Here is a 24128-nt window from a genome sequence, read left to right as displayed (position 1 = left end):
AAGTGGGGTAGAGGCAGAGACCCTCAACTTTGAAGAAATATTTTGATTGCACTTATGATGCCAAAACATAGAAGGCTATGGGCCAAATGCTGGAAAATGTTAGAATAGTTAAATAGTTGTTTATGACCAGTGTGGATATAATGGGCCAAGTAGCCGTTTTCTCTTCTGTAAACCTCTACAAAGAAAGAAATTCTTGCTTTTTCTTAAAACAATTTAGTGCTTGCCGGGGCATGTAACCGATAACCTATTGTCTGCCTTGGGGTGGCGCCAGACGATTGGAGATTTGAAAACATAACACCCTTGTTTTAAAAAGCCTGTAAAGATAAAGCCAATAATTACAGACCAGGCAGTTTAACTTTGAGAAACAGTAATTCAAGATAGAATTAATAGCCACGTGGACAAACGTGTGTCAACTTGGGAGAGCCAGCATCAATTTCTTAAGGCAAAATCATGCTTAACTAACTTTGCATACTTCTATGTACCAGGAACAGAGAGGCTTGATGAGGGTGTTGATGTGGTGCACATTCCCAAAAGACATATGATACAGTGGCACATAACAAACTTGTGATAAAATTTAACTCATGGAATAAAAGGGGCTGTGGCAATGTGGATGCAAACTCAGCTGAACAAAAGGAAACAGCGAGCAATGGCCAATGATATTTTTCAGGCTGGAGGAATGGAATTCCCAAGCAAGGTAGCTTGCTCTTCCTGATTTATGTTAATGATATAAACATTGGGGCAGGGGAAGTTGGAAGCATTCTTAATGTAGGAAGGACAGTGCAGACCTTCAAAAGGATATTCACAAGTAGATGGAGTGGTCAGATAGGTAGCAGATGAAGTTTAATGAAGAGAAATATGTGGTGATACATTTTGGGAGAAACAATATGTCGAGACAATACACAATAAAGGGGACTATTCTAAGGTAGTAGAGAGACCCGAGTGCATAAGTCATTAAAGGTGGCAAGACTGGTGGAGAACTCTAGCCTTCATTAATAACGGGACAGAGTCCAAGAGCAGGGAGGTAGTGTTGAACATGTTCAGGCACAAGTTAGATTTCAGTTGGAATAAAAGTGCTACACTTCAGGAATTTTTTGAGAGAGCACAGAGAAGTTTACAAGAATAGTTCCAGGGATGACACATTTCAGCTGTGAGGGTAGATTGGAGAAATTCATAGATTCATAGAGCACAGAAAAGGCCCTTCGGCCCATCGATCCTGCACCAACGTAACTACCCTCAGTGGTTAGCACTGCAGCCTCACAGTGCTGGGGACCTGAGTTTGACTCCAGCCTCGGGTGACTGTCTGTGTGGAGTTTGCACATTCTCACTGTGTCTGTGTGGGTTTCCTTCGGGTGCTCCGGTTTCCTCCCACAGTCCAAAGGTGTGCAAGTTAGGTGGACTGGCCGTGCTAAATTGCCCATGGTGTTCAGGAATGCATAGGTTAGTTGGGTTATGAGGGATGGATCTGTGTGGGATGTTCTGAGGGGTGGTGTGGACTTGTTGGGCCGAAGGGCCTGTTACCACACTGTAGGGATTCTATGATGCTATGACATTGGGACTGTCTTCCTTTGAGAGGAGAATTGATTGTAATTTTCAAAATCATAAGAGATCTGGATGGCACAGAGAGCAAATCTATTCCTGCTTTCAAAAGGGTGAAGAACGGGAGGGCACAGTTTTAAAGCAATTTGCAAAAGGGGTAAGTATGACGAGAGTAGTTTTCACCCTCCAAGTGATTAGGGTCGGGAATGTACCTCCTGGAAACGTGATGGAGGCAGGTTCAATGGAGGTATTGAGATCACAAAGTGCAGAGCTGGATGAACACATAGTCCAAGCAGCATCAGAGGAGCAGGAAACTGACGTTTCGGGCCTAGACCCTTCTTCAGATATTGTTTCTATTTAGATAATCATCAATATGTGGGGTTACAGGGGAAATTCAAGAGAATGGTACTAGATCATGACACTCATTAAGAGAACTGGAATAAACACAATGGGCTGAATGGCTTTTTCTGTCATTCTGTGTGGTTTATTTCAGCAAAATAAAGAAAACAAACTAGGAAGGATCACTTGGTAGAGTGAAGAACATTATAATATATTTAATATTTTGACAAGAAATAGTATTACTGGTATTCAGTTTTGATTTTAGAAAATGGTATAGAAAAGGTATTTGTTATAAATAGCATTAGTTGGATTTAGTCATGGGACTTTTGAGCAAAGCAGAAATACAAGAAAACATCTGCAGATGGTCACCATAAAACAACTATAATGCCTTGGTCATACACTCAAGAGACGGAAACTAAAACACCTGGTGCTAATGGGTAAGATTGAGGGTAGCAGAAAAAGAGGAAATAAAGGGGAAATACCCTGACAATTTAAGAAACAAAACAGCTACATGATTTGAGAGAGATAGTAGGAACTGCTGATGCTGGAGAATCTGAGATAACACTGTGTGAAGCTGGATGAACACAGTAGGCCAAGGAACATCAGAGAAGCAGGAAGGCTGACGTTTTGGGCCTAGACCCCCCCCCAGGATCTGTGTGAGCTTGCACTGAGGATTACTAGAACAGTGGGCTCAAGACGGAAATGTTGGTGTGGGAACACAGTGGTGTGGTGAAGTCACAGCTAACTGGAAGCTCGGGGTCATTTTTGAAAACAGAGCTTGGGTGTCCTGCAAAGCAGTCACCCAGTCTGTATTTCATCTCCCCAGTGTCGAGGAGACCACATTGTGGGCAGGGACTACAGTAGATGTGTTTGAGGCCGTGGATAGTGAGGAGGGAGGTGAGCAGGTAGGTGTAACACCTTCAGCGTTTGCATAGGATGGTGCTGTGGGAGAGTGGGGAGGTGTTGGGAATGGGCGAGGAGTGGGCCAAGGTGTCCCAGAGGGAACAGAATGCTGACAAAGGGTGGGGAGAGGAACATGTGCCTGTTTGCGGCATCCCGCTAGAGGTGACGGAGTTGGCGACTTACAATCCTTTAGATTCAGAGGCTTGGTGGTGTTGTAAGTGAGGACTGTGGGATCCTATCGTTGATGTGGGAGGGAAGGGAAGGGGTAAAGGCAGATGGGCCAGACATGGCTAAGGGTCTTTCAACCACAGTAGCGGGGAATCCTCAGTTGAGGAAAAAGCTGGAAATTTCCTGGGCTCCCTGAGGAAAGTGGCATCGTCAGAACAGACACAACAGTGATGGAGAAACTGGGAGAATGCGATCAAGTTTTTACTAGAAGCAAGGTGCGAGAATGTACAGTCCAGGTAACCAGGCAAGTTGGTGGGTTTCTAGCAGATGTCAGTGGCCAGCCTATTTCCCCAGAAATAGAAACAGGACATTAATGAAAGGAAGGGAGGAGTCAGAGATGGCCCAGATGAGGGTGAGGGTAGGGTGGAAATTGGAAGTGAAATTGATCTTTTTTTCCCAGATCAGGACAAGGGAGGGAGGCAGCACAGATTAGATTAGATTCCCTACAGTGTGGAAACAGGCCCTTCGGCCCAACAAGTCCTCACCCCCCCGGGAGCATCCCACCCAGAGCCATCCCCCTACAACCCACACACCCCTGAACACTACAGGCAATTTAGCATGGCTGATCTACCTAGCCTGCACATCTTTGGACTGTGGGAGGAAACCGGAGCACCTGGAGGAAACCCACACAGACATGGGGAGAATGTGCAAACTCCACACAGACAGTTACCCAAGGGTGGAATCGAACCTGGGTCCCTGGCGCTGTGAGCCTGCAGTGCTAACCACTGAGCCACCATGCCGCCCCAGGTGTCATTGATGTCGTTGATGTACTAGAGAAAGAATTGTGGGGAAGAGTCTAAAAATTGATAGACAGCCTGCTTGATAGACAGCATAATGTTTACCTGGAAAACTGGGTTTTCAGTACGTTAAAAGTAAAGGAGAAAAATTTTGGTTCTATAATTTAAAGTAAAGGCAGTGTTCAGTCATTGTTACTTTTAGTTAATTTGTTACAATAAATCTCAAAAATACAATCTCCTCATGTTGGCCTTTCATCTGTTAACTGGAAGTTCAAATTTCTTTTGTAAGAAGGTCAAGTGAGGTGGGAGAAGCGGATAGGTGGGAGAGAAGATGGACAGGTTGTGTCAGGTCAAGGAGGCTGGATGAGAGGGAGGGTTGGTCATGGGATGAGGCCGGACTTGGGGAGATTTTAAAACTGGCAAGGTCCACGTTTAGGCCATTGGGCTGTAGGCTCCCGAGGCGGAATATGAGGTGCTGCTCCTCCAGTTTCTGGGTGGCGTCATTGTGACACTGGAGGAGACCCAGGATGGACACGTCACCCAGGGAGTAGGAGGGGGAGTTGGAATGGTTCGGGACTGGAAAGCGTTGTCATTTGTCGTGAATCAAGTGTAGGCACAGTACAAAGCGATCTCCGAGCCTCTGCTTGGTCTCACCGATGTAGAGGAGGCCACATCAGGAGCAGTGGATGCAATAGACCACATTGACGGATGTGCAGGTGAATCTCTGTCTGATGTGAAAGGTTTGTTGGGTGCCTTGGATGAGGGGGGAGGTGTAAGGGCAGGTGTAGCACATCCTGCAGTTGCAGGGAGAGGTGCTGAGGGCTGTGGGGCTGGTGGGATTAGTGGGGAGTGTGGATCGGACGAGGGAGTCACCGAGAGAGCAGACCCTAAGGGAGGCAGATGGGGATGGGAAGGAAATATATTGTTGGTTGTGGGTTCAGATTGTAGGTGGTGGAAGTGGCGGAGAATGATATATTGGATACGCAGGTTGGTGGGGTGATATGTTAGGACAAGGGGAATTCTGTCTTTGTTTTTGTTGGGGGGGAGGGGTTGTGAGGGCAGAAGTGCGGGAAACACAAGAGATGCAGTGGAGAGCATTTTTGACCACTAAAGGGGTGAAGTTGTGGTCCTTGAAATAAGAGGACACCTGGGATGTTTGGGAGTGGAACACCTAATCTTGGGAGCTGATGCGGCGAAGGCGGAGGAATTAGGACTAGGGGATAACATTCTTGCAGGAATGTGGGTGAGAGGAGGTGTTGTCTAGGTAGCTGTGGGAGTTGGTGGGCTTGAAATAGATGTCAGTTTTGAGGCGGTCAGCAGAGATGGAGGCAGAGAGATCTAGGAAGGAGAGAGAGGTATGGCACTAACCCCCACCTCTTCCTATGCTACCCCGGTGACACCTCCCCCAACCCCTGGCCCTACCCTACGGGCAGCTCCATCAACCCCTGGCCCTACCCCGGTGACACCCCCCCAACCCCTGGCCCTACCCTGCCGGCACATCCCCCGACCCCACCCCGGGGGCACCTCCCCAAACCCCTGGCCCTACCCTGGGTCACCTCCCCCAACCCCTGGTCCTACCCTGAGGACACCTCCCCAAACCCCTGGCCCTACCCCGGGGACACCTCCCCAAACCCCTGGCCCTACCCTGCGGGCACCTCCCCCAACCCTACCCCAGGGGCACCTCCCCCAACCCCCGGCCCTACCCCAGGGGCACTTCCCCCAACCCCTAACCCGGTGACACCTCCCCCAACCACTGGCCCTACCCTGCGGGCACCTCCCCCAACCCCTGGTCCTACCCTGAGGACACCTCCCCAAACCCCTGGCCCTACCCTGCGGGCACCTCCTCCAACCCTACCCCAGGGGCACCTCCCCCAACCTTCGGCCCTACCCTGCGGGCACCTCCCCCAACCCCCAACCCCTGGCCCTACCCCGGGGGCACCTCCCCCACCCCCTGGCCCTAACCCGGTGACACCCACCCCCAACCACTGGCCCTACCTTGCGGGCACCTCCCCCAACCCCACCCCGGGGGCACCTCCCCCATCCCCTCGGCCAGGGGGCGTTAGTGCTCAGGCCCCTCCCTTTCTGGGTGGGGCTAACACAGCCGGCTGCTGGCTCTGGCAGGACAAGGAGGAGGCGGCGGCCCAGGCTCTGCTCAACGTGTCCCCGGCTCCGTCTGTCTCTCGGGCAGGACCAGGCCATGTTCCGCCGGATTTTGCAGCGGGTGAGTCTGAGGGATACGGGCTGGGATCCCGGCCCCGGCAGGCAGGCCCTGGGTACTCCTCCCCATCCTGCAGGAGCCAAGGCCTGAGTGCGGCCTGCGGCAGCATCGAGCCCCACCCGGGACGGGGCACGGACCACCCCCACCCCGACACACACACACCCCGTTCTCATCTCACACCCACCACCCTCACCCCGTCTGTCACTGTTCTCCCTACCCTCAACCCCCAGCCACCTCCCCACCTTTGACACCATCCATTTTGGGGTGGGGTCGCATAGCTCTGTGTTTGTGTCTAAGGGTTTTTCTGGGTGAGTGGGTGGTGTTGGTCGAGGGGCTGTTGTGGGTGGGCAGTATGTCTGAGGCGGGCAGCTATTTGGGGTGGTTCAGGGTCACTGGGAGGATTGGTTGGGTTGTGATCTTGTGTGAGTCTGTGTGTTCCTGAATGTGGGAATGGGGTTGGGTGTGTCTGGGAATAAATCTAATTGAAACTGTGTCAGAAAACAGGCTTTGTCTCCTTTCATCAACTATCCTTCCCAATTCACTCTGAAGTTAGTGGATTATCATTAATACTGGGCAGGGTTGTAAATCCCGATCCCATAAGCCATCCATCTGCTGAACGGGGTTAAAACTGCATTCTGTGCCCTGGTGTATTTTCTGTATTTCCTTGTTTTAAAGGTTGTGTTAGATTTCTTGTGCAATGTTATTTTTGTCTGTTGTCAGTTTTCTGTGTTTGACAGTTCTGTTGCTGTCTGGTGTGTTAGACATATTCCAGAAGAATGAGACTGGCTTCCTACAGTGGCTTGATGTTATTTTGGGACCTGAGACACATGCTTCCAGGAGTGTGGTATTAGCAGAGAATATATTCTCTAAAAGAAGCTCATTTGTTATGGCACCTACACTCAGGTCCTGCTCGGTGTCCGTCTCTGCTCTCACCGTTATTGGTCTCTCTGCAGATCATAACAAATGTCTCCCAGAATGTTTCTATTCAGTCGCTTTATTTCACATTTGCTCAACACATGGCAAATTATTTACCAGCCAATTCCTGGTGCCTCTTTACCTTGTGTGTGATATAGGTGAGTGGTAAGCATCTTGATTCTGGGTCATGTTATAGACCCAATACTAAAGCTGAGATAAAGAAACTTGGCTACCAGTGCATTACTGGGACTAGACATGCCTTGGCAGAGGGTCACAACTGAGGGGTGGAGATTTGGAGGGGGTTTTGCTTTGGCTTTTTGTCTAAGTGTTAGGGGTGTTGTGGGACACTATCCTGGGGGGAGTTGTTGTGCTGATACTCTGCCCTGTTTGGCCCAACCATCTTCAGCTGCTTCCTCAATGACCTTACGTCCATCATAACATTAGAAGTGGCGATGTTTGCTGATAATTGCACATTATTCAGCACTATTTGCAACTCCTCAGATACTGAGGCAGTCTATGTTCAACAGGATCTGGACAATATCCAGCCTTGGGCAAAACAAAAAGGTGGCAAGTAACTTTCATACCATGCAATTGTCGGGCAATGACCATTACCAATAAGAGACAATCCACCCACTTTCCCTTGACATTCAATGGTGTTACCATCAGTGAATCATCCGCTCTTCACGTCCTGGGAATTACGATTGATCGGAAACTCAATTGGACTTGCCATATAAATACAGAACAAGTCAGAGGCTGGAAATACTGCAATAAGTAACTCACCTCCTGAATCCCCAAAGCCTAACCGCCATCCACAAGGCATGTGTCAGGAGTGTGATGGAATACTCCCCACTTGCCTGGATTAGTGCAGCTCCAACAACACTCAAGAAGTTTGACACCATCCAGGATAAAGCATTTCCACAATATGACAAAATTGTTACAGCGCACGAGGAGCCCATTTAGCCTATTGTGCCTGGCCTGGTTTTGTTACCTATTGCCTGACTCTTCTCCATATCCCTGCACACCATTTACATCTCAGTAATCATCTAATGACTTTTAGAATGCCTCTATTGAACCTGCCTCCATCACATTTCCTGGTAATGCATTCCATACTCTAACTGCTTGCCCCCAAAAAAGTTCTGTCACATCATCCTTGCTTCATTTGTGCATCCTTTTATATCTAGTTCCTCGCAATTTTTTTTAGCAGGAATAGCTTCTCCTGGTCTACTCTGTCTAGTCCTTTCATGGTTTTGAGGACCTACATCAGAAATCCTCTTTGCTGCCTTCTCTCAAAGGAGACCAATCCCAACTTCTTCAATCTATCCTAATAACTGTAGTTTCTCATCCCTGGATCCATGCTTGTAAATAATCTATGTCCTACCTGCAGTGCATTCACATCTTTCTTATAATGTCCCTACAACTGTACACAGAATTCTGGATGAGGTCTATTATGTGTCTTGTGCAATTTCAACATTACCTCCCTGTTTTTGTACTGTATGCCGCTATTAGTATAGCTGACCGCAGAGCTTTATTAACTGCAATCTCCAAATGGCCTGCCACTCTCATTGATCTTTTGATAGATGTGTATGGGTCCCTTTGCTTATCCACTCTTTTAGGATTGTATTGTTTTTTACTGTTTTAGAATGTTCTTCTGACCAAATCTTTGAATATTCTACTGAACAAAAACACTTTTGTCCACTTTTTTGGACAGAAGCAGTTCTAACAACACACGGAAAGCACAGCAACAGTCAGGAACAAATTGCATGCTGACTGTACTTCACCCACTTTAAAGGCACTCCTCTGTCTGGTGGTAGCATTGTACTTGTTAGGGCTCCTTCACCTGCTAGCCTGCAACCTTAGGCCCTGAGAAGGTACTAAATTAGATTACTTCTGAGGAAGGGTTGCAAGACCCGAAACATTAACTGAATTTTTCTTGACAGATGCTGCCAGACCTGTTGAGCCTTTCCAGCAATTTCTGTTTTCCTGAGTTACAGCATCTGCAGTTCTTTTGGTTTTTAATTACCAATTTAGATGTGTTTATTCTGTACATTGCAATGGGTTGATGCTCAGAGAGGTGTTGAGTTACTTCTGTTCTGGGATTGCATTTGAATAACGCTGATTGGAAAGTGGGTAAAGGTGAGATATTTGAAGTATAGTAGGACAGTGTGCACATTCTGGGTCAAAGTCATGTGATATGTTACATGGTTCATGAGGATTCATGCATGGCTTTTACATGTAGGCAGATGAGGTGCAGTTGACGCTCAGTCATGATAATGCTTGTTTTTTTTGATATGTTTTTGTTTCTGAATGTTGCTCCTCACAAGTTCATTAACATCCTCTGAGGGGCCCCCATGTTTTCCACTCTGTGAGTTTGCCTCAGTCTAATGTGAGTTTGCACATTATGATCTCTTTCTAGTCCGTCCTTGCTGACGCATTTGATGCTGTGCTTTGCATTCCAGCCAGTTGGCACTGTCAGGAATGAGAGGTGTTTGACTTTGAGGTTGAACAAGTGGGAGGGCATACATGAAGCCATTAGCCAGAATTGTTGCTGTGTTGTGATGGAAAAATCATTCACTGTATGGCTCCTGTGGCTGAGAGGTCAATTTTCTCATTGCAGTCTTGTCTGTGTACTTTCATATTTCAGAAAGTGGTGTTTATGGAATGATTGAAACAGGCCTGTGCACTGATGTGACAGAAGTTAACAATCTTGAAAGCAGTGGGTTTGCAGAACTGTGATGTGGGACCTGAGATTTAAAGGAGCAGTTATAGGTGGATCAACTGAGGACAGAAATAATGCATTTTTAAGTTGGACTCATCCTGACAGGTACTGGGCTGAATCTGGTTCTTTGACATCTGTTGACAAGCCCATCAGTTGTGCAACACAAACAGGTCATTCAGTCCATGGACCTATGTCAATGTTTATGCTCTAGCCAGCCTACTTCATTTACCCTATCAGCATATCTTTGTACTTTTTTTTATTCCCTCCCTGATGTTAATCCAGCTTCTCCTTTACATGTCATTATGTTGTTTGCCTCATGTGGGAACAAGCTTGACATTCCCACCACTCTGAGTAAAAAGGTTTCTCTTGTTCATCCTATCAGATTGACTCTTTGTTAAAACATTAGCTGAATAACCCTGAGCATGCTAATAATTATGCTGACAACCAATGTAAGGTTGTCAGCTCAGTTTGCAGTGTGGCTCACTTGGAAGAACTACATATAAAATGGCACAAGACCCTATTTGCAGATAACATGTACTCACATCTGTTTCAACGTAACAAAATGGCAGCAGCCAATATCAAGTCGGTTTCTTGGGAGCCACGTCCTGATGAAATTATTCAGAGTCAACTTTCCTGATATAGCTTGGCAGTTAACTGTCAGTCATGAACTAACTGATACAATCTCCATTGCAACATGTCTACCAATTTGAGTCCACTTGACATCGCGATAGCATTTATTTTGATAATATTGTCATACTTAACGTTGGTACTCTTGCAGATGTCCTGATAAGTGCTCGAAAGGTTTTGACAAAATGTCTTTTGCAGCAGTGCACAAATGGAACTTTCATATTGTTTTTATCACACTCATTAATTGTAATCATAGCCTCCCCTTAGACATTCTCTCTTTGGCGAAAGAGTCTCAGCTTCTTCCATCTATCCTGTTAAGAATATCTTTTTGGGTTCTGTACTACCCCAGGACATCTTGTTTTCACCTCCTCCATTGCCTCTCTGTTCAGTTGGAAGGAGTGAAGGAATGTTTAAACTTGGTTGTAGCCCTGTTTGTTTAATTCCAGTGGTGATGGTCTTTCCTTTCTGTCACCACCCTGTGCTTCCTGAAGCGTTCACTCGTGTACAGATCTGCTCTTTGAGGCTCAAAGTGACTACCTCAGCAATCATTCTTCACCATTTTGGGTGTAACCAAACTCTGTCCTTATCCAGTATCTGCCCAACTTTCCAGTATGGGTCAATGACTGGAATACAGGGAAAAGGTATCTGTTGTCTGTTCTTTCCTCATCATCCCTCACCTCTGCAAGCAGAAGCCAGTTCTCAGTGAGACTGGACACCGGGAAGCAAACACAGGATTTATTTTCTTTGTGTTACTCAGGCTACCTCCATTGTCATGTGCAAATCCTATTGGATGTTGGGGAACTGTCATACACTTCTGGCAAGGCTCTTAAGGGCGTGGTTTAAAATGATTGTTTATTGACTGGAATTGTTGTATTTGGGTCAGTGGTTTCTGATGCCACTGTACCACAAGCATCCAGCCCAACTGCAGTTCTTTGAGATCTCTCCAGTTATTGGCAGGCCGCCAAACAGTGTATTGTGGATTTGTTTTGGACTGGCACTGATGTCACACCCATGATACCCATTGTTTTGTGACCAACCGTGAAACTACAGAAGGCCGTGTATCTCCTTCTGCCCGTTCTGACGATTGATCTGTACCTCCCATGTCTTTTCACCATCTTTGCGTGTCATTTGATTCCATTATCTGAACAGTTTTGGAAAGAGCTTATTGATAATCTCTGAATTACTTACTGTTTCAATCACTTTGCTTCTTTTGCAGTCACTAAGTGTGGCAATTCATTAACAAAATGACCATTTCCTGTTACATACTTTCTTAGCGTGAGTTATCACTCGGTGCATTACTATGTTCTCTGTCGCGTCTGAGTCAGGAGGTTCTTCGTTCATGAACCAAATCAGAGACCTGCACTCGTATTCCAGGTTGACAGTCCAGTGTGGTACCGAGGGAGTGCTACAGTGTCAGAGATCATTTTGCTGAGGCTCTGTCTCTCTCCTCCATTTTTTTCTCTTCCCTTTTTTTTATATTCAACCTTCTTAGACATACCTTCAACCTTTTTGTAACTCACTTCTAGAATTGATAGGACTTGAATTCGGGCCTCCTGGTCCATGGTAAAGATGCTACACTGTATGCCAAGAGCCCCAATGTAAATTTAGATATTTTCTGATCACCCATTTCAGAGATGTTATTACCTACCTCAGAAGCAGATGGGACTTGAACCTGGTCCACCTTGCTGTAAGGCAGGGACCCTACCACTGTGCCACAATGTGTTTTTTCCCATTTATATCTGGAAGAGTTATAACACAAGACTGTGCAGCTCTCCTGCCAACAAATCACAAATGTTTTTGTTAACCGTTAACCACTACCAGTAAATCACCGAGCTAGCCAATCAGAAATTTACATGCAAAGCCCATTACAGGGAAGTGCGTCACCAAAAGTGAGGGGGAGTGAGGGAGAGTGGAGGGGCAAAATCAGAATGGAGTTGGAGGGGGATAAAAAGCACTGAATTCCCCATACCAGTGTGACTTTAAAGCCTGACCAGTTACTTTTTCCACCTGACTCTCAGTATTATCATGTTTGAAATTGGCTGCAGAAGGTTTACTTGTTAAAATTAACAGGACGGTTCTTTAGGAGTTCAGTTAAATATTTCTTAACACTCCTTAAAATGTTATCATGAAGTAAATACTAACACTGTCCTTTAGCAGAAAGATTCTTAATGTATAAGTTTTCTCTTTTGTTTTGGTGGGAAAATAACTGAAGAAACATTTAGAAAATTATAGTTATAATTTTAATCTCTCTACTTTTGTGTTCGGTAATTGTGTTCGTCTAAGTAGAGTCTAATGTTGCCCTTGTTTGTCAAAGGTATGAGGTTTACAAACATTTTGTACAGTTCTTTCTGGAACAATGGAATTAATGCTTACCAAAATCCTTTTGCTAAGAGGAAGCATGTACTGCTGGTGAGGTTCCAACCTCCACTCACTAGCCTCTTTTGGGCTTGATTTAAGTGCACTCAGGTTCCTCAAAGAGAAGAGTTTAGGGTGGTACAGCACAGTGGTTAGCAGTGCTCCGTCATGATGCCAGGACCCCGGGTTCATTTCCACCCTTGGGCGATTGGTTTAAGTGGAGTTTACATCTTCTCCTTGTGGGTCTCCTCACACAGGCCACAGATGTGCAGGTTAGGTGGATTGGTCATGTTAAATTGTTTGTAGTGTCCAAGGATGTGCAGGCTAAGTGGATTAGCCATGGGAAATTCAGGGTTACAAAGATGAAGTTGGGTGGCAGGGAAGGTGGGGAAAGAGGGATGCTGGGTCTGGATGCTCTTCTGAGGGTTGGTGTGGACCTGATGGGCTGAATAGCCTGCTTCCACATTGTAGGCATTATGTGAAAATTCAGGCTGTCAGTCCAGTGCAGTGGTATGGGAGTTCAGCAATGTCAAATGTTTTATGTTAAATGACATATTAAATGGAGGGCCCATCTTACCCTTGAGAAGGATGCGAAAGGTCATGTAACACTGTTTCAGATAAGAGCAGACCAGTTCTCCCTTGTGTCCTGCCTAACATCACTGCAAATGATTGGGTTTTATCACAGTGCTGCTGTGGGATCTTCTCTGCAAATTAATTCAAAAACTTCTTCAGTTATTCTAATGCACTTTGGGGCTTCTAAGGTCATAAAGACACTAGAATTGGGAGTTTTTGTTTTGTAAGTCATCCAAGAACAGTTGGGTTGGGCATTGTGGATTCCCACGGGAGTTGATGGTGATGGTACTAGAGCTGGTGGTTGGAATTCTGCTCCAGAATTCTAGTTGATCTACTTCACCCTGGGCTTTGGATTATAGTCATGTTTGTGGAGGGGAGGTGTGCCTAGCCCTGGAAGATGTGATATAGTATCTGAGCTGAGTTGCCATTCAGACATCAAGATTGGTTGAACCTGAGGCATAGCTTTTGTCCCTGACTGTCCTTGAACCAGGAAGCTTACAAGAGATGGAGCATTTGGAAATGGAGAGGGGGATAGTGTTGGGCTCTTGCGATTCTCTCCTGGGTTAGTTCAGTGTGAAGCAACTTATTTTACTGGATAATTTTCATCCTGTTCTGACCTGATAACGTTTTCTTTCTCTCACAGACACCTCTTGGCTCTGGGGGTTCTGAGCCGGACACCTCAGTAACAACTTCGCCAGCCGTGGAAGTCAATAATGAAGGTGGTTCTGAGGTTAGTAAATGAAACAATATGTGCACTTCATTCTTCCAAAGTCAGCTGATACAGCAGAAGGAGAAAGGATCTGAATAGATGTTGTTAAAATTGAGGACACCTTCTATAGACTAACCATATATTCTGTCGAGTGCAGCAATAGGGAAAAAAACCTAACAAAGGTGTTTCAAAAGCGATTAAAAGATTTTGTAGAGCAGAGGGATGGAAATTATTTGCTCTGGTATGAGAATCCTGAACAAGGGGACATCAGCCTTTACAGGGAACATCGTAGGATGTGTGTGTGTTGCTGGCACAACCAACATTCGCTGTCCATTTCTAAATATCCCTGAAGATAGTTAGCCACGGTCAGTGCTGGGCAGTGGCCCCACCAGTCTTATTTTAGAGAATTTTCAATCACCCTGTTAGGAGATGTTGTTACACATGTCTGGAGTGGTTGGGACTTGATCCCCCAAGCCTCCTGGTTCTGAGGTAGGGACACTACCACTGTGCCATGATAGCCCCTTCCAGTTTTATTTTAATTGGATTTTTCTGCAGTGGCTTTGATCCAGTAAAAGAGTAATCTTGAATCTGTTCCCCTAGAAAAAGACTGGACATGATGAAAAATTCAAATCTGGATTGATGCATTTTCGATTGTGCTATGGAGAAATGGAACTAAAGTGGCTAGGTGGAGCACATAGAGGTCAGCCATGATTTCACTGAATGGTGCAACAGGCTCATTGGGCTCTAGAACCTACAAACGTTCTTTATTTCTTTGAGCAAAATACTTAGCGTCATTATTGCTGATCCATGAAAATTAGGGCATTTTCACTCTGATCATTGTATAATGTAACTCATTGTAAATGCTTTTCCTTCTGCTTTTGGAACTAACCTTGACAATGAATAGTTGCCATTCATCAGTACCTTTTTGAGAATGAAGGTTTCTCTGCTTGACGAACAAGCACTGAGAGATGTAAGTGTAAAAGAAATACTGCATTCACGACCAATCTGATTGTGAAACCTGAAGTTGGAAATGTCAGTCTGCACCTGGGTAGGGATCAGGCATTTGAAAGTGAAGAACAAGTATCAGAATAAAAAGCAAGAAGTTTGGGGAATGAGAATGAACTCTGAAGTGATTCGAAATGTGCTTGAAGGAAGCAAAGCAGGAAATGGTAAAGCTACCTGAGGTCTTCACGTGAGTTGATACAAGAAATTCTGTACTTGGGATGCAGATCAAGAAGAAGGAAAAGCTCGGACAGTTACATGTTGTCAGCAGCTAAGTTGTGAGCTTCTGCGAAGACTGAAGAGGCGGATTCTCAACCCACGCATCTTTGGGTGTGGGGCTCAGGTTGTCATTATGAAGTATTGGTATCCACTGTGCGGATGTACTTCCTTCTCTTTGTTGCACTGCAACTGCTCTGTCCTGTCAGCATTGACTGAGATTCAAATTGTGACGCAGTTCCATGGATGTGTGTCACCATATTGAACAATACCCTGCCAGTGCTTAATGTTCGTGCTGTTGCATTTCAAGGAGAGCCTGAGCGGCTTTGGAATGTTTTCTTCTTCGTCCCACGGAATCTTGAACAATTCAGAGTTGAGAAAATAAGATTTGGCACTTGAGATGTTTGGATGGCTAAAAAGCAATCTCCCGTCCATTGAAGTAGACTGCAGAGGTTTTTGTGTCAATGTTTGTGGAGTTGGCTTCCAGAAGGACACCAGTGTTTGGACAGTCTGCTGAAGAATGCAGCAAAGGTACTAATGTGGTGATGACAACTACTGTGTGCATTGACTTGTGTGAAATTGTGGAGGTCTTTGTTGTCAAACATTCCACCTCTAAAATGACAGTAGCTAAAGGAAATGGACAGGAAGAATTAGTCGAAGAAACTGGCTATGAAGACCCTTGTGCAGATGCCTGTCTGTTGAGGTGACTTCTTATCTTACCTTATCTCTTGAGGGTGTGACTTTGGCTAAGCATGGCTCAGATTGACAGCTCCAACTTGAATGTAGCAAAAGGAAGAGACTATTCCACTCCTTGTGCATCTTCCACCATTGTTAGAACATGGCTGACCTGTATTTCCTTTCCATTTACCCAACTTTACTCCAAATTCCTCAAGAGTCATCCTTGCCAAAATGTCTGTCAATCCTAGACTTAGAATTTTCAGTTGTTCCCCCATTGGAGGAGAGGTTTCCAGATTTGAGCTACCCTTGGTGTGTAAAAATTCTCCCAGATTTCATTGCTAAATGGCTTAGCATGTATGAATGTGTTTTGTATATGTTGCTTGTTCATAAGTCAATCAGAAGGGATATTAGTCGTGTTATAAGCTTTATTTAAATTATGCCTGTGAACTTGAGTTTTACCCATTTACCTAATGCAGTTGAAATTCTGTCTCAATTTTTAAAATCCGAGTGTGTGCCTGTGTCACCTTCGGAGTTGAGATGGCTTTCGAATTTGTTGTGCTTGATCTCACTGTTAACTTTCAGAATTATAGTTGCGGTTAACACCTTTTCCAGGGCTTCATCTGTCCAGTCTGTATGCAATCGTTTCTAACATCAACTGAACTGTTTGACCATGACCAGAGCGAGCACACTGAGACAGACAGGGCGATACAGGAGCAGCTAAACCCAGACACAGCCGTTAGTGTGGGTTGCTTTTTGTTTGAATTCTCTCTGGGTGGTTGATGGTATGTGAAGTGGTGGCGGGTTTCCTTTCTGACCTGAAAGCCGTCCTGCTTATCCTGTATTTGTTTCTTCCGCAGCATTAGGGTGCTGGCTTTTAATCCTGCCTAGTAGAGTACGCTTCTTGCCAGCATGGTGGTTCTATTGCATTTGTCTCAATTTCTCCCCTTCAGTTCTGTATGAGACCATGACTGGCTCAAAACTTGATGTAAGGGAAGAATGCTGCAATTCTCCATCCAAATGATGAGTCCGACTGTGCAGTGTTTCCTTGCCCATAGATACTCGTGTTACCAGCCAGCTGGGGGGATGCTAAATGGAAGTTGAAAGAATTGGTCCCTCTAGTCTACCTTCTACTGTGCTAAATGGTAATGAGTGATGAGGGTGCTTGTAGGCTTCAGAATGGTGAACTGGGAGGAGCATGGCTGGTGGCGTATTCAAAGTGGAGAACTCTGAAATGTCACACTCTGAGTGCAGGTATGCAGAGGCGGGACGTTATAATGGGCATGTTTGTGACAAGTGTCAGTGAGCAGAGGGACCTTGTTGCCTGTAGGTGCACATCGTTCAAAATGGCAGGGCAGGTGGTTGGTGTTTAAAAGTATCTGGGTAATTTGGGTTTAGAAGCAGAAGTAGTGAAATAAGGCAGTAATTGTAAACCACTGGTTAAGCATCTGCTGGAACATTGTATACGGTCAGATTGTGCCCATAGAATTATATAAAGATACAGGGAAGGCTCACTGGAGGACAGACTGAAAAGCTTAGGCTTTTCCTCTACACCTAGAAGGCTGGTGTGGACTCAATGGACGGAATGGCCTATTTCCATGCTGTAGGGATTCTCTGATAGGTAGAGTGGATAGAAAGGCTTATTCAGCCTGTTTGGGGACAGTCTATAACCAGGAGATGAGGTGTGGTGAGAGAATGGGGTGGTGGCACTAGTTGAATTGTTCGTTGGAGGAGCCAGCGCCGGCATGAATGTCTAATGTCTGTCTGTTTTACTGGTCTGACTATAAGAATTAGAAGGTTTAGAGAGGGAATTTGAGCGTTTTTTAGGAAATGCTCAAATTCTTCCATTGTATGGCCTTTTGTCACTTTGGAAAGTGCTGCTGTTGTGAGCAGAGAAACTCTGTATCCCTCTTGTCAAACAGGTGCATTGATTTTAAAATGTTAACATGCTCTATTGGTACCCGTGACTGTTGTTTACTTCAAATGAAAGCAGGTTAAATAGATGGTTGTAGTCGTCATGTTTATGAAATATTTAAGCAAGAAATGGTTGAATGCAATTGGGGCTTCTAGGGGTTTGTGTAGTACTGTTAGCAATGCTGTATTGCTGACAGAGGCACTGGAAAAGGTGTAAAGAAGATTTACAAAGATGGCATGGAGAACTGAGCAGGAACTACAGTCAGTAAAAACTTGAGGCTGTTCTCCCTGGCAGTGGGGGTGTGGAGAGAGGAGAAAAGACTAGGAGATGAATTAAAGAGGCGGCTCAAAATTATTTCCTATCAAAGATCTTCAAATGCACAGAAAGTTTCAATTAGTGGGGAGTCCACTTTTTTTTTTAAAATTCGCAATGGGGTGACTAAGAAACTCAAAATGGACTTCAGGTGAAATTCCTTTACCAGAGTTAGGAAATCAGAAAGATGCATGAGAGATGAAGGAATAAAAACAATGCTCTGATAGGCTGCGATGTGGGATGGAAGGAAACGTGTGTGGAGTATAAGCAGAGACCATTTAGTTAGAATGGTCTGTTTCTGCGTTGCTATGTCTTGAGTAATTGCTGATTGTCCCTGCCTTAATCAAATGTTGCTTCCACTTAGCAGGACTGTTTTATCCCAGGATGCCAGTGTCATATACATGGACTTCAGTAAGGCGTTTGATACAGTTCCCCGTGGCAGGCTGATGGAGAAAGTGAAGTCACATGGGGTCCAGGGTGTGCTAGCTAGATGGATAAAATACTGGCTGGGCAACAGGAGACAGAGGGTAGTAGTAGAAGGGAATTTCTGAAATTGGAGACCTGTAACCAGTGGTGTTCCACAGGGATCTGTGCTGGGATTGCGGTTAGAACACTCATTCAATTTCTCCAAGCCACTTAATACTTGGTAAAAATTATGCACATCTCTTATAATGATTGATGTTTCCATGTATTAAGCATTAAAAGAAGCAAATTCTCAGTATCACTATGTTGTTTGTGATATAAGTAAATGATCTGGAGGAAGGTGTAGGTGGTCTGATCAACAAGTTTGCTGATGACACTAAGATTGGTGGAGTAGCTGGTAGTGAAGGGGACTGTCAGAAATTACAGCAGAATATAGATCGACTGGAGAGTTGGGCAGATAAATGGCAGATGGAGTTCAATCTGGGCAAATGCGAGGTGATGCATTTTGGAAGATCAAAGTCAAGGGCGAACTATACAGTCAATGGAAAAGTCCTGGGGAAAATTGAACAGAGAGATCTGGCTGTTCGGGTCCATTGTTCCCTGAAGGTGACAACGCAGGTCAATAGGGTGGTCAAGAAGGCATGTGGTATGCTTTCCTTCATTGGGCGGGGTATTGAGTACAAGAGTTGGCAGGCCATGTTGCAGTTGTATAGGACTTTGGTTCGGCCACATTTGGAGTACTGTGTACGGTTCTGGTCGTCACATTACCAAAAGGATGTGGATGCTTTGGAGAGGGTGCAGAGGAGGTTTTCCAGGATGTTGCCTGGTATGGAGGGTGCTAGCTATGAAGAGAGGTTGAATAGATTAGGATTATTTTCATTAGAAAGACGGAGATTGAGGGGGGACCTGATTGAGGTCTACAAAATCGTGAGGTGTGTAGACAGGGTGGATAGCAAAAAGCTTTTTCCCAGAGTGGGGGACTCAATTACTAGGGGTCATGAGTTCAAAGTGAGAGGAGGAAAGTTTAAGGGGGATATGTGTGGAAAGTTCTTTACACAGAGGGTGGTGGGTGCCTGGAACGCGTTGCCAGCGGAGGTGGTAGACGCAGACACGTTAGCATCTTTTAAGATATATTTGGACAGGTACGTGGATGGGCAGGGAGCAAATGGACACAGTCCGTTAGAAAATGGATGACAGGTTAGACAGAGGATCTTGATCAGCGCAGGCTTGGAGGGCCAAAGGGCCTGCTCCTGTGCTGTAGGTTTCTTTGTTTGTTTCTTTTGTTTCAGGTGGGACGTTGATGGGCAGTTCATGGGTGCTTTGTTGACCCCTCCCCACTATGTGTGTGCAACAGGGCAGTATTACCCGTGCTTGAGATAATGGGAACTGCAGATGCTGGAGATTCCAAGATAATAAAATGTGAGGCTGGATGAACACAGCAGGCCAAGCAGCATCTCAGGAGCACAAAAGCTGACGTTTCGGGCCTAGACCCTTCATCAGAGAGGGGGATGGGGGGAGGGAACTGGAATAAATAGGGAGAGAGGGGGAGGCGGACCGAAGATGGAGAGTAAAGAAGATAGGTGGAGAGGGTGTAGGTGGGGAGGTAGGGAGGGGATAGGTCAGTCCAGGGAAGACGGACAGGTCAAGGAGGTGGGATGAGGTTAGTAGGTAGCTGGGGGTGCGGCTTGGGGTGGGAGGAAGGGATGGGTGAGAGGAAGAACCGGTTAGGGAGGCAGAGACAGGTTGGACTGGTTTTGGGATGCAGTGGGTGGGGGGAAGAGCTGGGCTGGTTGTGTGGTGCAGTGGGGGGAGGGGATGAACTGGGCTGGTTTAGGGATGCAGTGGGGGAAGGGGAGATTTTGAAACTGGTGAAGTCCACATTGATACCATATGGCTGCAGGGTTCCCAGGCGGAATATGAGTTGCTGTTCCTGCAACCTTCGGGTGGCATCATTGTGGCAGTGCAGGAGGCCCATGATGGACATGTCATCAAGAGAATGGGAGGGGGAGTGGAAATGGTTTGCGACTGGGAGGTGCAGTTGTTTGTTGCGAACTGAGCGGAGGTGTTCTGCAAAGCGGTCCCCAAGTCTCCGCTTGGTTTCCCCAATGTAGAGGAAGCCGCACCGGGTACAGTGGATGCAGTATACCACATTGGCAGATGTGCAGGTGAACCTCTGCTTAATGTGGAATGTCATCTTGGGGCCTGGGATGGGGGTGAGGGAGGAGGTGTGGGGACAAGTGTAGCATTTCCTGCGGTTGCAGGGGAAGGTGCCGGGTGTGGTGGGGTTGGAGGGCAGTGTGGAGCGAACATCCCTCACACCCCACCCCCGCCACAACCGCCCCAAGAGGATCCCCCTCGTTCTCACACACCACCCTACCAACCTCCGGATACAACGCATTATCCTCCGTCACTTCCGCCATTTACAATCCGACCCCACCACCCAAGACATTTTTCCATCCCCTCCCCTGTCTGCTTTCCGGAGAGACCACTCTCTCCGTGACTCCCTTGTTCGCTCCACACTGCCCTCCAACCCCACCACACCCGGCACCTTCCCCTGCAACCGCAGGAAATGCTACACTTGTCCCCACACCTCCTCCCTCACCCCCATCCCAGGCCCCAAGATGACATTCCACATTAAGCAGAGGTTCACCTGCACATCTGCCAATGTGGTATACTGCATCCACTGTACCCGGTGCGGCTTCCTCTACATTGGGGAAACCAAGCGGAGGCTTGGGGACCGCTTTGCAGAACACCTCCGCTCAGTTCGCAACAAACAACTGCACCTCCCAGTCGCAAACCATTTCCACTCCCCCTCCCATTCTCTTGATGACATGTCCATCATGGGCCTCCTGCACTGCCACAATGATGCCACCCGAAGGTTGCAGGAACAGCAACTCATATTCCGCCTGGGAGCCCTGCAGCCATATGGTATCAATGTGGACTTCACCAGTTTCAAAATCTCCCCTTCCCCCACTGCATCCCTAAACCAGCCCAGTTCATCCCCTCCCCCACTGCACCACACAACCAGCCCAGCTCTTCCCCCCCACCCACTGCATCCCAAAACCAGTCCAACCTGTCTCTGCCTCCCTAACCGGTTCTTCCTCTCACCCATCCCTTCCTCCCACCCCAAGCCGCACCCCCAGCTACCTACTAACCTCATCCCACCTCCTTGACCTGTCCGTCTTCCCTGGACTGACCTATCCCCTCCCTACCTCCCCACCTACACCCTCTCCACCTATCTTCTTTACTCTCCATCTTCGGTCCGCCTCCCCCTCTTACCCGTGCTTCCTATTTTCTTCTGGCACCCAATAGAATGCTAAGTGCCAGTGTTAATCTTTGTCAGATGGAGGTTAGCGACCTGAATACACAAGCTGTACTACTAAATCTTATTGGGGCAGCAGAAATTTATGTTATCTAAGAGTTAGGGAATGGAGTAACTCAAATTGTTGCCCCATTCCAACCCCCTCACCCCCGGCCCCCACCAAATCCCTGCTATAGAATTGAGGATCAAGAGTGGACCGTTTGGCCGTTTCAGCCTGTTCCGCCTTTTTATAAGATGCCTTGATCTGATCTGATTTTAACCTTAACTCTGCCTTCCTGTATATTCTCAATAATCTTTCATCCCTTTTGTCACCAAGAATCTATCTCACCCTGCCTCAAAAAATATTCTGCATCCACTGCATTTTGAGGAGGGGAATTCCAGAGATTCTCAACCCACTGAAGAGAAACCTGTTTCCTCATCTTTGTCTTGAGTGGTGACCACTTTATTTTTAAAGGGGTTAGTGACCGTGTGAGTCATGCACTGAGCAGCACAATTTTTAATAGAACAGGATAAACCCTAAGTCAGATGCCCAAGATTTCAATGAGTTAGTGTATTTTCCAACTCTTAGAATCAGTAGGGAAGAGAACTCAATGATGTGCATTAACATCTCCGGAGGTGGCTAATTAAGCTTTTAGAAGCTGATTTTGGCGTTTTGAATTTTATCAGTGACATTAGGGTAGATATTTTGACTGTTGGTAATATTACTGTCCGTTTGCCATTGAATGCAGCCTCTGCATGTGTTGATGACTGTTTGCAATGAGCTAGAAACAGCAATGTAAGCAGTTACTAGGGAATATGTGCACTTAACCTAAATAGGTCAGCTATATTCTGACATCTTAAAAGCCTTAGCTCAGGAGCACCGTTAAGTTGTGGCTTTCATCTACTCACTGATGGGCTGCTTAGATTTTTCGATTAAATTCTGTTTTTACTGCCTGTTATGCTGTGAGGAGGAAGTGGAAGCACATGAATCAGTCATAGAACAGACATGGGCCATTCAGCCCCTCATAGAACAGACCCTTCGGCCCTCGATGTTGTGCCGACCTGTCATACCAATCTCAAGCCCATCTAACCTACACTACACCATGTACGTCTATATGCTTATCCAGTGACGACTTAAATGCACCTAAAGTTGGCGAATCTACTATCGTTGCAGGCAAAGCGTTCCATTCCCTTAATACTCTGAGTAAAGAAACCACCTCTGACATCTGTCCTATATCTTTCACCCCTCAATTTAAAGCTATGCCCCCTCGTGCTCGCCGTCACCATCCTAGGAAAAAGGCTCTCCCTATCCACCCTATCTAACCGTCTGATTATTTTATGTTTCAATTAAGTCACCTCTCAACCACCTTCTCTCTAATGAAAACAGCCTCAAGTCCCTCAGCCTTTCCTCGTAAGACCTTCCCTCCATACCAGGCAACATCCTAGTAAATCTCCTCTGCACCCTATCCAAAGCTTCCACATCCTTCTTATAATGGGGTAACCAGAACCGTACACGATACTCCAAGTGCGGCCGCACCAGAGTTTTGTACAGCTGCAGCATAACCTCTTGGTTCCGGAACTCGATCCCTCTATTAATAAAAGCTAAAACGCTGTATGCCGCCTTAACAGCCCTGTCAACCTGGGTGGCAACTTTCAATGATCTGTGTACATGGACACCGAGATCTCTCTGCTCATCTACACTGCAAAGAATCTTACCATTAGCCCAGTACTTTGCCTTCCGGTTACTCCTACCAAAGTGCATCACCTCACACTTGTCTGCATTAAACTCCATTTGCCACCTCTCAGCCCAGCTCTGCAGCTTATCTATGTCTCTCTGCAACCTACAACATCCTTCGTCACTATCCACAACTCCACCGACCTTAGTGTCGTCTGCAAATTTACTAACCCATCCTCCTACGCCCTCATCCAGGTCATTTATAAAAATGACAAACAGCAGTGGACCCAACACCGACCCTTGCGGTACACCACTAGTAACTGGTCTCCAGGATGAACATTTCCCATCAACTACCACCCTCTGTCTTCTTTCAGCAAGCCAATTTCTGATCCAAACTGCTATATCTCCCACAATTCCATTCCTCTGCATTTTGTACAATAGCCTCTTGTGGGGAACCTTATCGAACGCCTTGCTGAAATCCATATACACCACATCAACCGGTTTACTCTCCTCTACCTGTTTGGTGACATTCTCAAAGAACTCAATAAGGTTAGTGAGGCACGACCTTCCCTTCACCAAACCGTGCTGACTATCCCTAATCAATTTATTATTTTCTAGATGATTATAAATCCTATCCCTTATAACCTTTTCCAACACTTTACCAACAACTGAGGTAAGGCTCACTGGTCTATAATTACCAGGGTTGTCTCTACTCCCCTTCTTGAACAGGGCAACCACATTTGCTATCCTCCA

The 24128-nt window shown here is 46.2% G+C and overlaps 1 protein-coding gene across 7 annotated transcripts in view; it reads left to right on the top strand.

Moving 5' to 3' along the window:
- Positions 1–5838: 5838 nt before the first annotated feature.
- The window catches only part of eea1 (early endosome antigen 1), a 92812-nt gene continuing 74522 nt past the window's right edge, over positions 5839–24128 (top strand). For 4 of the 7 annotated variants that reach the window (XM_048553896.2, XM_048553897.2, XM_048553895.2 and 1 more), the window contains exons 1-3: positions 5839–5964; positions 13791–13877; positions 16365–16493. In XM_048553896.2, the coding sequence (XP_048409853.2) occupies positions 5941–5964; positions 13791–13877; positions 16365–16493 (240 nt within the window). In that variant the 5' untranslated portion in view covers positions 5839–5940. The remainder of the gene's footprint in view (positions 5965–13790; positions 13878–16364; positions 16494–24128) is intronic. The other 3 variants (XM_048553900.2, XM_048553899.2, XM_048553898.2) reach the window with 2 other exon arrangements.

Source organism: Stegostoma tigrinum, chromosome 25, assembly GCF_030684315.1.
Source record: "Stegostoma tigrinum isolate sSteTig4 chromosome 25, sSteTig4.hap1, whole genome shotgun sequence".
In the NCBI taxonomy this organism is placed as follows: domain Eukaryota; kingdom Metazoa; phylum Chordata; class Chondrichthyes; order Orectolobiformes; family Stegostomatidae; genus Stegostoma; species Stegostoma tigrinum.
This window is presented reverse-complemented; position numbering and strand designations above follow the sequence as displayed.